Source organism: Podarcis cretensis, assembly GCF_951804945.1.
Source record: "Podarcis cretensis genome assembly, chromosome: 7".
In the NCBI taxonomy this organism is placed as follows: domain Eukaryota; kingdom Metazoa; phylum Chordata; class Lepidosauria; order Squamata; family Lacertidae; genus Podarcis; species Podarcis cretensis.
The window spans coordinates 23,522,451-23,538,332 of record NC_137176.1 but is presented as its reverse complement, the minus strand read 5'-3'; the positions used below and the strand labels follow the sequence as shown (position 1 = coordinate 23,538,332).

General features: G+C 46.4%; 1 protein-coding gene across 2 annotated transcripts in view; it reads left to right on the top strand.

Moving 5' to 3' along the window:
- Positions 1-2: 2 nt before the first annotated feature.
- DROSHA (drosha ribonuclease III) overlaps positions 3-15,882 on the top strand; it is an 89,391-nt gene continuing 73,511 nt past the window's right edge. Inside the window, exons 1-9 of one of the 2 annotated variants that reach the window (XM_079984907.1) lie at positions 3-114; positions 1,179-2,056; positions 3,779-3,871; positions 4,760-4,985; positions 6,820-6,961; positions 8,056-8,207; positions 11,987-12,067; positions 12,844-12,930; positions 15,554-15,640. In XM_079984907.1, coding sequence (XP_079841033.1) covers positions 1,188-2,056; positions 3,779-3,871; positions 4,760-4,985; positions 6,820-6,961; positions 8,056-8,207; positions 11,987-12,067; positions 12,844-12,930; positions 15,554-15,640 — 1,737 coding nt within the window. In that variant the 5' untranslated portion in view covers positions 3-114; positions 1,179-1,187. Of the gene's footprint in view, positions 115-1,178; positions 2,063-3,778; positions 3,872-4,759; positions 4,986-6,819; positions 6,962-8,055; positions 8,208-11,986; positions 12,068-12,843; positions 12,931-15,553; positions 15,641-15,882 lie in introns of both variants that reach the window. The other variant, XM_079984906.1, reaches the window with a different exon arrangement.

Sequence of the window (15,882 nt, the reverse complement as noted above, 5' to 3'; positions counted from 1 at the left end):
CTTAACTTTTCTCTTCCGGTGCGCGTGGTTTCCCACAATTTCCCCCCACCCGTCTAGAGCTGGGCTGCTCAGCCGGTGCCTGAAGTCTTGGAGCGAAGAAGCGACTATTTCCAGGTAAGTCTCACGCTTTTGTTTGCAAAGAAGAGATATGCATATCAGGGGCGGAGTCAAACGGGGGGCGGCGGCAGGGCGAGGCAGCTCCCCTAAGTCAATAAAAGTCATTAAAAATACATAGCTAACGGAGGTTCTACCCTCCCCGCGCAACAAAAGGCCAGCACCTTCCCCCACCCCCAACAAAAACCCTGGCTGCGCCCCTGATGGATATGCGGTGCTCTCGGATCTCGGCTGCGGTCTATCTGCTTTCTGCTTGGAAAGAGGCGACCCATGCATTTCATAGACGGGTTTCTTTTCTTGCTCTCTGGAATGCTTTAGGGATAGAGCCGCTCAGCTCATAGTTAAGGATTTTGGTCCTGCTCATCCCCTCCCCTGCTGCGGCTTGAGGCCAGAAGCATTCAGACGTGCATGGGGATGATCCGTAAACTAACTAATCCAGAATGTGGCAGCCGAGGGCAGGTGACGGCCGCCGAGACCACATAACACCGGTCTTGAAAGACCTACATTGGCTCTCAGTACGTTTCCAAGCACAATACGCAGTGTTGGTGTTGACCTTTAAAGCCCTAAACGGCCTCGGCCCAGTATACCCGAAGGAGCGTCTCCACCCCCATTATTCTGCCCGGACGCTGAGGTCCAGCGCCAAGGGCCTTCTGGCGGTTCCCTCACTGCGAGAAGCAAAGCAACAGGGAACCAAGCAGAGGGCCTTCTTGGTAGTGGCACCCACCCTGTGGAAAGCCCTCCCATCAGATGTCAAAGAGATAAACACCTACCAGACTTTTAGAAGACATATGAAGGCAGCCCTGTTTAGGGAAGTTTTTAATGTGTGACATTTTAATGCATTCTTAATCTTTGTTGGAAGCCGCCTAGAGTGTCTGGGGAAACCCAGCCAGATGGGTGGGGTGCAAATAATAAATTATTATTATTATTATGAATTTATCTGAAATAACTGGGAATGAAATGCCCTTCCCTGGGAGGTTGACGCAGAATGATGGGGCCGTGGCGAAAATTCTTTGGGACATCAGTGGTGCACAGTCTTTTAATTTCCCTTTTTGGTTTCTTTTCAGAGATAGACAATGTCTTTCCATTCCGGGCGAGGGGGCTGTCCCCGAACCCGAGGAGGAGCCACTGCGCGGACTTCGACTCCGACTTTCCGCCCCCAGAATTTGAGGCAGCTCCACCCTCAGCAGCAGCCTTCAGCTCAGTATCAGTACGACCAGCCGACGGTGACCACGGCGGCTTACGCAAGCCCTCCCACCACGAGCTACATGCCTTCCAGGCCCGATTTTGTCCCATACCCGCCGCCCATGCCCCCATCGCCGCAGAACACCATCTCCCAGTGTCCCCTGAGGCCGCCTTTCGCAGGCCACCAGGTCAAGCAGACCTTCCCTCTCCCTCCTTGCTTTCCGCCGACTCCGCCCCCCGCCCCCAATCCTGGAAACCCTTCTGTTTCGACCGGTGCGGCGGGACAAAACGCGTTTCCTTACATGATGCCTCCTCCATCGGTTCCACATCCTATGCCGCCTCCGATTATGCCTCAGCCGATTAATTACCAGCCTATGTACTCCCCTTCCTACTCGCAGCAGTCGTTCCCCCCTCCGAATTTCAACAGCTACCCACACAATGCAAACTCCTACCAGGGCGGTGGCAGTGGCGGCAACAACGCTAACAGCAGCGGCAGCAACAACAACAGCGGCAATTTCCGGAACCCTGGTCAGTATCCGATCGAGAAGTCCCAGCCTGAACGCAGGTCTCCGGAGCGAAGTAAACACTATGAGGAGCATCGCCACCGGGACCACGGGCACGGGGAGAGGCACCGCTCCACCAATCACGGCGATCGGCGGGATCGAGGGAGGAGCCCCGATAGGCGGCGGCAAGAAAGCAGTCGGCACCGGTCGGATTACGTCAGGGGGCGGACACCCCCCCGTCACAGAAGTTATGAATGGTACAGGTCAGCCAGTTTGACTCTTGCCAGGAGGCCAGGTTTGGTAGGGTGTGTTCGGCCGTGGAGGCAATTATTTCGATGGGAAACGGTTGGCCTGCAGTTGCGCGCCGAGCTTTGTTGCTTAGCCGAAATTGCACCCAAGGCTTTCCCGTCAAAGTCCCAACATTCACTTCCGGCACACCCCTCTCATGTGCATATAGAGAAGGGCCCCCAAAATTATTCTCATGAGCAAGAAGAGTTGTCTCTCTATAGCAGGGGTGCCCAAACTTTTTTCAAAGAGGGCCAGATTTGATGAAGTGAATGAGCGTGAGGGCCGACCAAAGTTGTTGAGGTTTTTTCAGGATTGAACTTAATGAGCTTTTGTTAGGGTTAGGCATTAGGCTGGGGGGCCAAATTAGGCCCCCAAAAAGGATTTTGGACATGCCTGGTTTACTCATGGTTTGTATGTATTATGCAGTCCAACTGGTGTATTATTTGGTTGGAAATCGGAAGTCAAAAGATTTCCTTCCCTTTAGAAAAAAAAATAATAGTCATGCTTCCAGCCACTGCTTTTTTCTACAAAAAGAGGTGCGGGAACTCCCCCTTTTTTTTGACAGACAACCCTAAGTTGTTGACCTTTTTTATGGGGGAGCCAAAGTTGTTTTAGGGGGGAAACAACACTTTTTTTGGGGGGGGGAATGCTTCTCTGCCTGAACGGCATGCAGTTGCTACACGGCGGCTGGTACGCTACAAAGAGGTCCAGGAACACACCAAAGAGTTTATGGAACTCAGTTTCGGTGAAAAAAAGACCTGCTTCCAGCTACCATGATTTTGGCTGTTGGATATAAAATGCTTAGCCGCAATTTTGTGCCATATGTAGCATCACTTGACTAAAAGTGAGCTACAGCGTTCTTTTGGTCTTAATATTTTTATTGAAAAGGTTTCAATTATAAAGAAATGGCTTGAGAAATAATACCACTTTTCAGCTTGTTTCATTATAAACATCACTTGTCCAGGGCCAGCCCTACTATTAAACAGACTGAGGAGGCCTCCTCAACTTGCCCTTTGCCTCGGGCAGCAAAATGCCTTGAATTGGCCTGACCTTGTCTGAGTCAAATGCGTTGATTGTTGCTTCTTGTAAAATTGTTTCATTGATATATTTTTTTAAAAAATGATGAGTTGAGAGAAATAATTGAGAACATTGTTTTCTGGAGAAAATGTACCAGGAGAGGAAGATATGTTGCATAACATTTGCTGATGTACTTTCTATCTTGCCCCATTATTATTGTTGTTGTTGTTATATTTTATTTTCATGGAGAAAATAGCCAGAATAAAGAAAGAAGCCACTATTTGTTATTCAACTGATTCTTGGAGAACACCACTAACCAGATACGTCCCAGTGGGCAGTCTGGGGGGAAATCTGGGCTCAGAGATGGGCAGAGTAGCTGAGCCTATACTTGAGTTACGAATGCTGAGACTGAAAACCTAAGCCAGAGTCAGGTTTATAAGAGCAGATGGAACCCTATTGGCTAGGCAGGTCACCTGGTTCCTCCTGGCTTGGCAGCGGCAATATTGTCCTCTGACCGCAACCACACCGTAGAGAATATGGCGGCACTTCCTTCCTCTTCCGTAATGACTCTCTGGGCTCTCGGCAGTTTATTCAGCTTTCTGCTTCTATTGTTTTGGAACTAGAATTTACTCTCATTGAGGACAGTGGCTCAAATCTTCTTTAATTCTTTAAAGGGAACGACAACGAGAAAGACACAGGCACCGCGACAGCCGGCGATCGCCATCCACCGAGAGATCTTACAGAAAGGATCACAAGAGGACAGGAAGGTAAGACTAGGGAGTGGATTATCGTTGGGTAGCTGCTGTTAGGCCGGCGTTTCTCAGACTCTGGTTCCCAGCTGCTGTTGAACTACAACTCCCATCATCCCTAGCTAGCAGGACCAGCGGTCAACGGAGATGGGAGCTGTAGTTCAACAACAGCTGGAGACCCAAGTTTGAGAAACCCTGTGATGGACTGCGCCTTCCGACCTGGGGGATGGTATGAAGAGAAGGTAAGACAAGATTTGGGTGGATACGAAGCCAGTTTTCTTTTTTCTTTTTTAAATAATTTTTATTAGTTTTAGCATATAAATTATAAAGCATACCACAAAACTTCACCACTTATACAATCTTTTTTTGGACTTCCATCAGCGCCTCCGATGATTCACTGTTTTAACCACTTTTTATGCATTTCTTAGATTCATATTGCCTTTAATTATCTTAGCTAACCATCCTCCCCCTAATCCCTTTTTGCAATAGTTCCAATAATTCTCCTCGCAAAACTTCTTGCAAGCCTACAAACGTAGTCTGATCATCACAAATACTTTTCATATAATCTGTAAATTTACTCCAGTCTTCTGTGAATTTCTGGTCCCGCTGATTACGAATCCTTCCTGTTAGTTTATCTAGTTCTGCGTAGTCCATTAATTTCACCTTCCATTCTTCTTTCGTCGGTAATTCTTCTTGCTTCCATTTTTGTGCCAATAATATTCCTGCTGCCGTTATTGCATATAAAAACAACTTACATTCCAGATACGAAGCCAGTTTTCAGCACGACCTCATGCATGAGCTGCAGCAAACTTTTGATGAGTAACTCTCCTTCCCATCCACATGTACCAATTGAGCCCAGCCTCGCTGCCCAAGATGAATTGTTTATTCCCTTGTCTTCTTGTGCAGTCAGTCTCCTGGTCAAGACCGGAAGAGAACTCGCTGGGAAGACGACCGGGATAGGTGGTCAGAAAACGCCAGCAGGGAGAAGAGCTATACTTCCATTAAAGACAAAGAGCCGGATGAAGCTGTCGTCGAAAAGAACGAGGAAGATGACGAGGACCTGCTGAAGCCTGTGTGGGTCCGCTGCACCCACTCGGAAAGCTACTACTCCAACGACCCCATGGATCAAGTGGTACGTTGAGGAACTGTTTAGAGTTGGAAGGGACCAGAAGGGCCACCTTTTGCCCAAGGTGGGGCTCAAACTCTTGAGATTAAAAGTCTCATGCTCTACCGACTGAGCTATCCCAAGATCACTTAATGAAGTTCTCCTCCTCCCTCCTTTCGCCTTGTAAGACCCTTCTAGGGGGGGAAGGGGTTGGTTTCCTGCATCATGTAGTGCCTGGGGAGAATTGCCCCAAATTGCGTAATAATAAATTTTTATTTATATCCCGCCCTCCCCAGCCAAAGCCAGGCTCAGGGCGGCTAACAACAATAAAATAATACAACATTCTAAAATCATTTCATTATAAAATTAATTCAAATCAAATTGATGGCAACCATTGGGCTAGAGTTCTGTGAAGATTGCCAAAGGAGGGAGTCAGGCTGTGCCCTGGCCAAAGGCCTGGTGGAACAGCTCGGTCTTGCAGGCCCTTTAGAAAGACGTCAAGTCCTGCAGGGCCCTAGTCTCTTGTGACAGAGCGTTCCACCAGATCGGAGCCACAGCTGAAAAAGCCCTGACTCTGGTTGAGGCCAGCCTAACCTCTCTGTGGCCTGGGACCTCCAAGATGTTTTTGTTTGAAGACTGTAAGTTCCTCCGTGGGACATACCAGGAGAGGCGGTCCTAGGCCGTATAGGGCTTTAAAGGTTAAAACCAGCACCTTAAACCTGATCCTGTACTCCACCAGGAGCCAGTGCAGCTGGTATAGTACCGGGTGAATGTGATCTCGCAGCAAGGACCCCGTAAGGAGTCTCACTACGGCATTCTGCACGCGCTGGAGTTTCTGGGTCAGTCTCAGGGGCAGCGTAGGCTTCCACTCAATTTAAGTTAACTTACCTTGGGACCCAATCTATCCCCCCCCCCCCATCCTGAAACCTCCAGTCAACATTCTGTGGCCAATGTGTATGCTCATTTCTTAGTTAACTGGGTGGGGGTGTGTTTTGGGGGGTGGGATGGGGCATTATCTATGAATATTTTTGGGTCCTTCAAACCTTGTAGTTCCTCTAAACCTGTTGATGCCTCTGGTGTATGGATAATACTGTTTTGGCTACATAAGCACTGACACTTGAAGAATAATGATCACTATGTGATCTAGGTTTGTGGGTATCACACGCTATCTCATTTTCTGAATCTCCAGAAGAAACTAAATATTGTTATATCATCTCTGGTAAATCATCCCATGTGATTGACGTGTTGCATTTGTGAATGTGTGTGTTGCGTCGTGTGTGCAACACACTCACGAGGATCAGCATGACTGCAAATTGACGTTGCAAAATATTTTCAATTCAGAATATCCTTTTAACTTTCTTTTTTTAAAAAATAAAATTATTTATTTGGTTTTTCAACTTAAAAATTTATAGAGATATGTCAAACATCGATAATAACAACAAGATTCCAAGGAATCTCCTGGACTTCCACCCTCCTCTTTGTGGGTCCTATTATTAATCGTTTCCACTTGCATCTTTTATGATATTCCAAATCGTTTACCTCTTCCATTATGTCTGGAATTCAACCTTAAACTATAAGTGATATTCCAATCCTACTAACAATTTTAACTGTTTACAATGGTCTTTAAGCTAAGTTATAATTTCCCCCATTCCTTGTTAAAATGTTCATCTTTCTGATTTGGTATCTGAAGAAGTGTGCATGCACACGAACGCTCATACCAGTAACAAACTTAGTTGGTCTTTAAGGTGCTACTGGAAGGATTTTTTAAATTTTGTTTTGACTATGGCAGACCAACACCTACCTACCTACCTGTTCCTGATTTCTGAAATCCTTTTCATTTTTGTTTGGTTGCAATGGCAAGGGCGATTCCACTGTCGTCGGAACGAGCCGGCTCCGAGATTTATATGAGAAGTTTGAGGAAGAGCTGGGCAAGCGGCAAGCCAAAGCCAAAGCTGCCAGGCCCCCCTGGGAGCCCCCCAAGACCAAACTGGATGAGGATGTCGGTAAGGACTGCTCTGACCCACGCAACACACCCCAGAAATAAATGCTTGCCACTTTCCAGGAGGGATCAGCTACTGGAGGCCCAATGGCCAAATCTGGCCCTCAAATATGCCCCGCAGAGGACCTTAAGGTCTATGAATAATCACAGTTTAGAGGTCCCCGGGACCTAAGGAAGTCAGATTATTCTCCACCTGGGCCAGGGCCTTCTCAGTGTTGGCTCCGACCTGGTGGAAAGCTCTGTCCCATGAGACCAGGGCCCTGCAGGATTCAACTTCCTTCCGCAGGTCCTGTAAGACAGAGCTATTCTGCCAGGCTTTCAATTTGAACTTAGCCTGATCTTTTATTTCCCTTCCTTCCCTTCCCCTCCCCTTTTTATGAATTTTACCCGCTCTGGGATCCCACAGCTAATTCTCCCCTGGTCTCCTCGCTGGCCCAAATAGGACCAATTTAGCCAGCTAGCCCTGGTGATCATCTAATGTTTATTGGATGGATTTCCCCCCTAAATTGATTTTTGAATTCTGCATTTATTGTTATTCACGTTTTATACTGTATTTTATGCTATTTTTTTGTTGCATCAATTAATGGTTTTAAATTTGTTGTTAGCCACCCTGAGCCCGGTTTTCTGAACCAAGAAGGGCAGGGTATAAAAAAAAAATATTATTATATTTTTTATAAATGCCATTTGTCCCTTGAAAGATTCCCTGCCACTATCCTGATCCTTTTCATGCACCACTGTCTTCTAAGATGAGGCATGGGCAAAGTGCCCTTGATCTGTTTCCCCTGTGGCCTAACCTTCCCTTTTTATGTGCCACCATTGTTCTCTTCTCTGTGAAAGTCCACTCTGAGATGAAACTCGTGTGCCTGAAGAAAAAGCTTGATTTGGGGGAAGCAGTGGGGTTAGTTAGAAAATTATATCTTGCATGCCAGTGACCAGCACTCTGTACTCTTGAGGTGTTGCCAGGAAGAAGTAGAGAAACTTTGCTCTTTGCTGTGCCCCTGGAGCATTCGCCGCTCCAGTCTCAGGTCAGAGGTGAATGCGCAGTTTTGTAGGAGATTGGAAAGGGCAGGTTGGTGTCACGTTTTCTTGGGAACGCAGGGAGTTCCAGTGACTCGGAGTGCGACTCGGATGACGACAGCTGCTCCAGCAGTTCGGATTCGGAGGTGTTTGACGTCATCGCTGAAATTAAGCGGAAGAAGGCTCACCCAGACCGGCTGCATGAGGAGCTGTGGTACAACGACCCCGGACAGGTAGTACATGCCAAAAAAAGCTCAGTCTTAAACATTTGCGTCGTGGCTATGCAGCTGATGGCTTAAAATCAGGACCGCAATACCTCAAGGACCGCCTCTTTCCATATGAACCTACCTGGATCCTGAGATCATCTTCTAAGGCCCTTCTTTGTGTGCCTCCTCCTTGAGAGGTCCAGGGGGTGGCAACCCAAGAACGGGGCCTTCTCTGCAGTGGCTCCCCATCTGTGGAATGCTCTCGCCAGGGAAGTTCGCCCGGCACCTTCATTATACACCTTTAGGCACCAGGCAAAAGCATTCATTTTTAACCAGACCTTTCCTTGATTTGATTGACACCCTATGCCCTTTTAAAATGTGGATTTTTTGTGGGGGTGGTATTGGGTTGTTTTTATTTTGATTATATATTTTGTGGTTTTATATTTTGATTTTGTTCTGTGAACTGCCCTGAGGCCTCTGGTATAGGGTGGTATATAATTTGAAAATAATAATAATAATTTGCTATTCCGTATTGAAGATCAAGTCACTTTGCGAAAACCAGTGACCAGCAACCCTGTACTTTACACAAACCAATCTTCTCTCAATCCTGTTCTTGTGGCCGTGTACACGCACACCTGAAATTGCCAAAACACAACCACCAAAATTCAGGAGACGGCTCCAATACTATGCATATGTACTTTTTCACAAGCCCCATTGAATCTGGTGGGGTTTACATATGAGTAGACACATAGATTGCTGCACTGTACATTTCAAAAAGTCTTGGTGTGTGGCTGGTGAAACCTAGGCAAAAATTATTTCTCCTGGCAGAATACTTTCCATGGGTAAAGAGTATTTGAATCAAGCAATATTCAGAGACACTCTTTTGAAGTACTGTGGTCTATTAAGGTACTTCAGTCCATGTGCTTAAAAATATTTTTTAACTGACTCTTAACTTGTGTATGCTAATTTGCTTTTAAATAATCAAAGGAGAGCCTTCCCAGACCCGCTGAAAGAGGCGGTTATCAAACCACTTCTTAAAAAACCATCTTTAGATGCGGCCACGATGGCCAGCTATCGCCCAGTCTCAAATCTTCCATTCTTGGGCAAGGTGATTGAGCGAGTGGTTGCTGAACAACTCCAGGCACGCCTGGAAGAAGCGGACCATTTGGATCCCTTCCAGTCGGGATTCAGGCCTCATCATGGGACTGAAACTGCCTTGGTCGCACTGGTTGATGATCTCCGGCGGGCTAGGGACAAAGGTGAGAGCTGTTTCCTAGTTCTGCTGGATCTCTCAGCGGCGTTTGATACCATCGACCATAACATCCTTCTGGACCGTCTTGAGGGGCTGGGAGCTGGGGGCACTGTCCTACAGTGGTTACGCTCCTTCCTCCTGGGCCGTGTTCAGAAAGTGGTGGTGGGGGATGAGTGTTCAGACCCCTGGGCTCTCACTTGTGGGGTGCCTCAGGGTTCTGTCCTCTCCCCCATGCTTTTCAACATTTACATGCAGCCGCTGGGAGAGATCATCAGGGGGTTTGGGCTGGGTGTTCATCAGTATGCGGATGATACCCAGCTCTACCTCTCTTTCAAATCAGAACCAGTGAAGGCGGTGAAGGTCCTGTGTGAGTGTCTGGAGGCGGTTGGAGGATGGATGGCGGCTAACAGATTGAGATTGAATCCTGACAAGACAGAAGTACTGTTTCTGGGGGACAGGAGGCGGGCAGGTGTGGAGGACTCCCTGGTCCTGAATGGGGTAACTGTGCCCCTGAAGGACCAGGTGCGCAGCCTGGGAGTCATTTTGGACTCACAGCTGTCCATGGAGGCACAGGTTAAATCCGTGTCCAGGGCAGCTGTGTACCAGCTCCATCTGGTACGCAGGCTGAGACCCTATCTGCCTGTGGACTGCCTCGCCAGAGTGGTGCATGCTCTGGTTATCTCCCGCTTGGATTACTGCAATGCACTCTACGTGGGGCTACCTTTGAAGGTGACCCGGAAACTACAACTAATCCAGAACACAGCAGCCAGACTGGTGACAGGGAGCGGCCACCGAGACCATATAACACCGGTCTTGAAAGACCTACATTGGCTCCCAGTACGTTTCCGAGCACAATTCAAAGTGTTGGTGCTGACCTTTAAAGCCCTAAACGGCCTCGGTCCAGTATACCTGAAGGAGCGTCTCCACCCCCATCGTTCTACCCGGACACTGAGGTCCAGCACCGAGGGCCTTCTGGCGGTTCCCTCACTGCGAGAAGCCAAGTTACAGGGAACCAGGCAGAGGGCCTTTTCGGTAGTGGCGCCCTCCTTGTGGAATGCCCTCCCACCAGATGTCAAAGAGAACAACAACTACCAGACTTTTAGAAGACATCTGAAGGCAGCCCTGTTCAGGGATGCTTTTAATGTTTGATGTATCATAGTATTTTAATATTCTTTTGGAAGCCGCCCAGAGTGGCTGGGGAGGCCCAGCCAGATGGGCGGGGTATAAATAATAAATTATTATTATTATTATTATAAACAAACCCCTGTGTTGCAAAGAGAAAGTCAGCAATGTCTAGGCAACACAATGACCATGTACATACGCAATAGACAATCTTTATAGAATTTCTTCAAACCATAACAAGTACAAAACGAAATCTCAGAGTCTCTGAAAATCTTTAGATGAAGTGAGGTACCAGACTTTGTACGATGAAAGACAAGCTGTGAAGCTTTGTGTATTCAGCAAATATGATGTCCAACACTGAACAGTGATTCCGGATATAGACTACTGTTTCGTAGAATTCTTTTTTTTTTTTTAATAATTTTTATTAACTGGCCAATCACATCAAATTAAATCACATCATATAAATTCCGAATTACAAAGCCAAATTTTTAAATTTTGTTGGGGGAACCCATACTTCAAGATCCAAAGGGGAATTCAGATCATCTTCTTATTACTGCGTTAATGTCCAAATCAGTCCCAATCAGTCCAAACAAAGTTCATAATTCTATCCAGTCTTATCTTGGTGTTGCCACATCATATCTTGTTCGTATAATTTCTCTTTTTCCTTTACGATCTCTTCTGTTAGTCTCCTTAAGCCGATAGCAAGTGTAATAATCCTGTGTGGATTTCCCGTTCCTTCACTAAGTCCAGATGGTTTCCATATATCTCCTTCGTAGATAACATCACTTTATCCATCGTAAATTTTGGCATTTGTCGCTCTTAAGTCCCACCGAGGAGTTGATTCATGATATGTAAACAACTCTGTTTCTCTCTTTCTCCTCCCAGACCCAAGAGCTCCCACAATGCCTCACAAAATGGCGAACGGCATTTTTTCCTGACTGCGTCACTCCAAAACTCTTAGCTTTCCAGCTTCATCTTGAAACATTGCTTTGGATCGAAAGTTTATCTCCACACAGCCTTAAATCCACAGCTTAAGTCCTTGATTTCTGACTCATTAGGGGAGGGGGATTCTTGTTAAATCACATAAAAAGGTAGAGGCAGGTTTCCCCCCCCTCCCCCGTCAGTCATTACCGTATCTTGACGTTCTTCTCGTATTTTATTGTTGTCTTGTTATCAGAGATCTCTTCTGTCAGCAGTATGTTTCGTAGAATTCTTCGTCAGTGTGGTGGGAGGATATAGAATTGCTTCATAAACTGAAAATAATTTTTTTCCATAAACTGAAAATAGTAATAATTATTTTTTGTTAGATTGTCTATTGCGTAATTACATGGTCATCGTGTTGCCTAGAATTACCTTTCAGGCAGTGAGCCAGACTGCCTCTTCTTGTTTTTAAACTTCTCGACTCAGTATCCTCCTTTAACATTTCTGACAGATGAACGACGGACCTCTGTGCAAATGCAGTGCGAAAGCCAGACGAACGGGAATAAGACATGGAATCTATCCCGGGGAAGAGGTAATATTTCTTTAAAATGTTTTTAGGACGGTTGAAGGGATCTCAAAGCATCTTATCAGGTAAAATACAATATGATGGGGTGGGGGGAGGTGGGAAGCCCACTTAATAATAAATAAGCATAGAAATAAACTATAAAACAATCTGCCCCAAAATATTAAAATCCAATAACAAGCTATGACTAAAACCAGTGTTCAAAGCTTCCATTGTTCCAGGTGCATTTTGTGACAGTATTTCATGGGTGCGAGTGGTTTCTGAGTTTTGGGCGCAGTACTGTGCCTAAATTTCAGATTAAACCTGAAGGAAAGGAGGGCCTTTTTTCTGCCTCCCCACTTCCAGCTGCTTTCCAAAGATGGGAGAAGAGACCCCCTTAAGAATATTAGGGGGGGTGGTCAGGGGAAGGACTAAACCATGTGAAAAATGAACATAATAGTTTAGCTGCAGTTCATTTTCAGCTTTGTATAAAAAAGCGCGCCGAGATATTCCGTTGTTGTGCCTGTAACCTCGGTTTAAGATGCCGTTTAGCTCCTAGCTTTCATATCTCGGTTTCTAACTCTGACTAAAACCGTAAGTCCAAAAAACACACTTCAAGGGAACAGCAAGGAAAATAAGAGTTTTCATAAGGCCTTTAATGAGGAGGGACACCAGCCTTCCCTGGCAGGGTTTGGTCCAAAACATCAGGAAAACATTAGGTTGCTGAAGACTGCTTTATCTCCTTTTATTAGCATTAACCTTTCCTAATCACCTGCCCCTCTTATTTCCTCTCTCGTTTCTTAAAGCCTATTAAGCCCTGCCGACCCATGACCAACAATGCTGGAAAATTATTCCACTACCGCATTACAGTGTCACCACCTACAAACTTTTTAGTAAGTATCATATGAAGCAGGTGAAACAGCAGACCTGTCTGTTTTTATTTGAAGCTCTTGTTTTTAAGCCCTTACATAGGTGACATAGGAGCTCCCTGCCGGTGAGCAAGCTGGATATATTTATTTGTGGTTATTTATTGATTCAGTTTATATACTGCCCTTTACCCAAAGATCTCAGGGTAGTGTCCTACATTAAAAGCGTGATTTACGTAGCATTGTCATAATAAAAGCAATAAAGCGATCGCAGGAAATATAATAACAGTCCCCACACTTCTAAAAGGCTGTAAGGTTGTTCAGTAGCCAAAGGCCTGAGTAGAGAGGAGTGTTTTTGTTTTGCATGTAATGAACGTGCCCGACAAGCCTCTCCAGGGAGAGCATTGCACCTCAGACAAGACCAGGTTCTCCTGTTGTCATCCTCCAGACCTCTTCTGGAGGAGGAACATGAAGAAGAGTCTCAGATAATGATTGCAGGGTCCGGGTCAGTTCACATAGAGGGAGGTGAGGTGGTCCTTGAGGTAATAGTTATTATTATTATTATTATTATTATTATTATTATTATTACAGTGGACGCTTGGGTTGCGAACGTGATCCATGCGGGAGGCACGTTTGCAACCCGCAGCGTTTGCAACCTGCAGCGCCACATCTGCGCACGCGCGGGTTGCAATTTGATGCTTCTGTGCATGCGCAAAGCGTAATTTAGAACTTCTGCGCCTACACGACCGCTGAAACTTGGAAGTAACCTGTTTCGGTACTTCCGGGTTTTGGCGCATCCGTAACCCGAAAAAATGTAATCTGAGGCGTCTCTAACCTGAGGTATGACTGTACAGTGGAACCTTGGTTTTTGAATGTAATCCATTCCGGAGGACCATTCGACTTTGAAACGTTTGAAAACCGAGGATCAATGGGCGGTCAGCAAAATCCATTGAAAAAATGGGAGAAATGTGGCTTGGAAGCCATTCAACTTCCGAGGCACGTTTGAAAATGGAAGCAATTACTTTGAGGTTTTTGGCCTTCGGGTTCCGAATCGTTTGGCTTCTGAGACATTCGAAAACCAAGGTTCCACTGTATTATTATTTCCCTGCCCAACTGTTTGGGTTTCCCTAGCCACTCTGGGCAGCTTCCAATAAACAAAAAAATAATAATATTGTGACCCTGAGCCATTTAAGGCTTTATAGCCAGCTCTTTGAATAGGGCCTGGAAACTAATTGGCAGCCAGAGCAGTTGAGCCAGAATCCGTGTAATATGCTCAGTGTGTCCTTTCCCAGTGAGCAACCTGGCCGTCCAATTTTGCAACACCGATGGTTCCAGCAGCACACCCAAGCTGTATATTCAGAGAGAGTGTGATGCCATCAAGAGTAGGCAACCTCCCATTCATCCGGTCTACGGAGCTGCCCACTAACAGGGCCTCAGCCTTATCTGGATTGAGTTTCTGTTTACAGTGGTGCCTCGCAAGACGAAAAGAATCCGTTCCGCGAGTCTCTTCATCTTACGGTTTTTTCGTCTTGCGAAGCAACCCTATTAGCGGATTAGCGGATTAGCGCTATTAGCGGCTTAGTGGCTATTAGCGGCTTAGCGGCTTAGAAAAAGGGGGGGGAAGCGAAAAAAATCGCAAGACTCGCAAGACGTTTTTGTCTTGCGAAGCAAGCCCATAGGGAAATTCGTCTTGCGAAGCGCCTCGAAAAACGGAAAACCCTTTCGTCTAGCGGGTTTTTCGTCTTGCGGGGCACCACTGTATTGGCTTCCAGCCAGTCCATCACCAAGGCCAGACACTGGGCCATTCCTCCTCTGCCCCTAGCATGGAAACTACCAGGGGAGGGAAGCCCAGGGGCAGTCACCAAGGTGCTTACCTGACCTCCCGGCTGCGTTTCACCAGCATCTCAATGCCTGCTCGCACACCCCTCCTCACAACCTCATGGTAAACCATGGTGACCCCTGCACCGTCCCACCCTGCTGACCGCTATGGGGCCAGCCCCATCGTCCAGCATAGAAATGCAACAAGCTATTGGAGGAGGAACAGAAGTTTAGGTTGCTGCTCTGATAGTCCCTGGAACGGCAGCAAGTATTTCAGCAGGCTACTAACTTCTGTAGTAATAGTAGTAGTAATAATAATAATAATAATAATAATAATAATAATAATAATAATTTATTATTTATACCCCGCCCATCTGGCTGGGTTTCCCCAGCCACTCTGGGTGGCTTCCAACAGAATATTAAAATACAATAGTCTATTAAACAATAAAAGCTTCCCTAAACAGGGCTGCCTTCAGATGTCTTCTAAAAGTCTGGTAGTTGTTTTTCTCTTTGACATCTGGTGGGAGGGCATTCCACAGGGCGGGTGCCACTACCGAGAAGGCCTTCTGCCTGGTTCCCTGTAACTTGGCCTCTCACAGTGAGGGAACCGCCAGAAGGCCCTCAGTGCTGGACCTCAGTGTCCGGGTAGAACGATGGGGGTGGAGATGCTCCTTCAGGTATTCTGGACCAAGGCCATTTAGGGCTTTAAAGGTCAGCACCAACACTTTGAATTGTGCTCGGAAATGTACTGGGAGCCAGTGTAGGCCTTTCAAGAGCTTAGCCTTATTTGCAAGGCTAGTCTGACCTGCGGCTTTTGCCCTTATCTCTTTAGACAGACAGGCCAACTGTGATCGAGTACGATGACCACGAGTACATCTTTGAAGGCTTTTCCATGTTTGCCCATGCTCCCCTCACCAATGTAAGTCGCCTTTCTTTCGTGGCCCAGCTAGTTTTAAAATTTCTGCGTATGCTAGTTTTCTTCTCCGTAGTAAAAATCACACCAATAGCAGCCCTACCATGAAATCTTTGTCCCTTTAAACATTTTTTATCTGTTCTTTGGAGGTGAGGTGCCCCTGCCTTTTTAAATTTACTTTAAAAATATTTCCTAACGCAAGGCAAAGGGACGCGGGTGGCGCTGTGGGTTAAACCACAGAGCCTAGG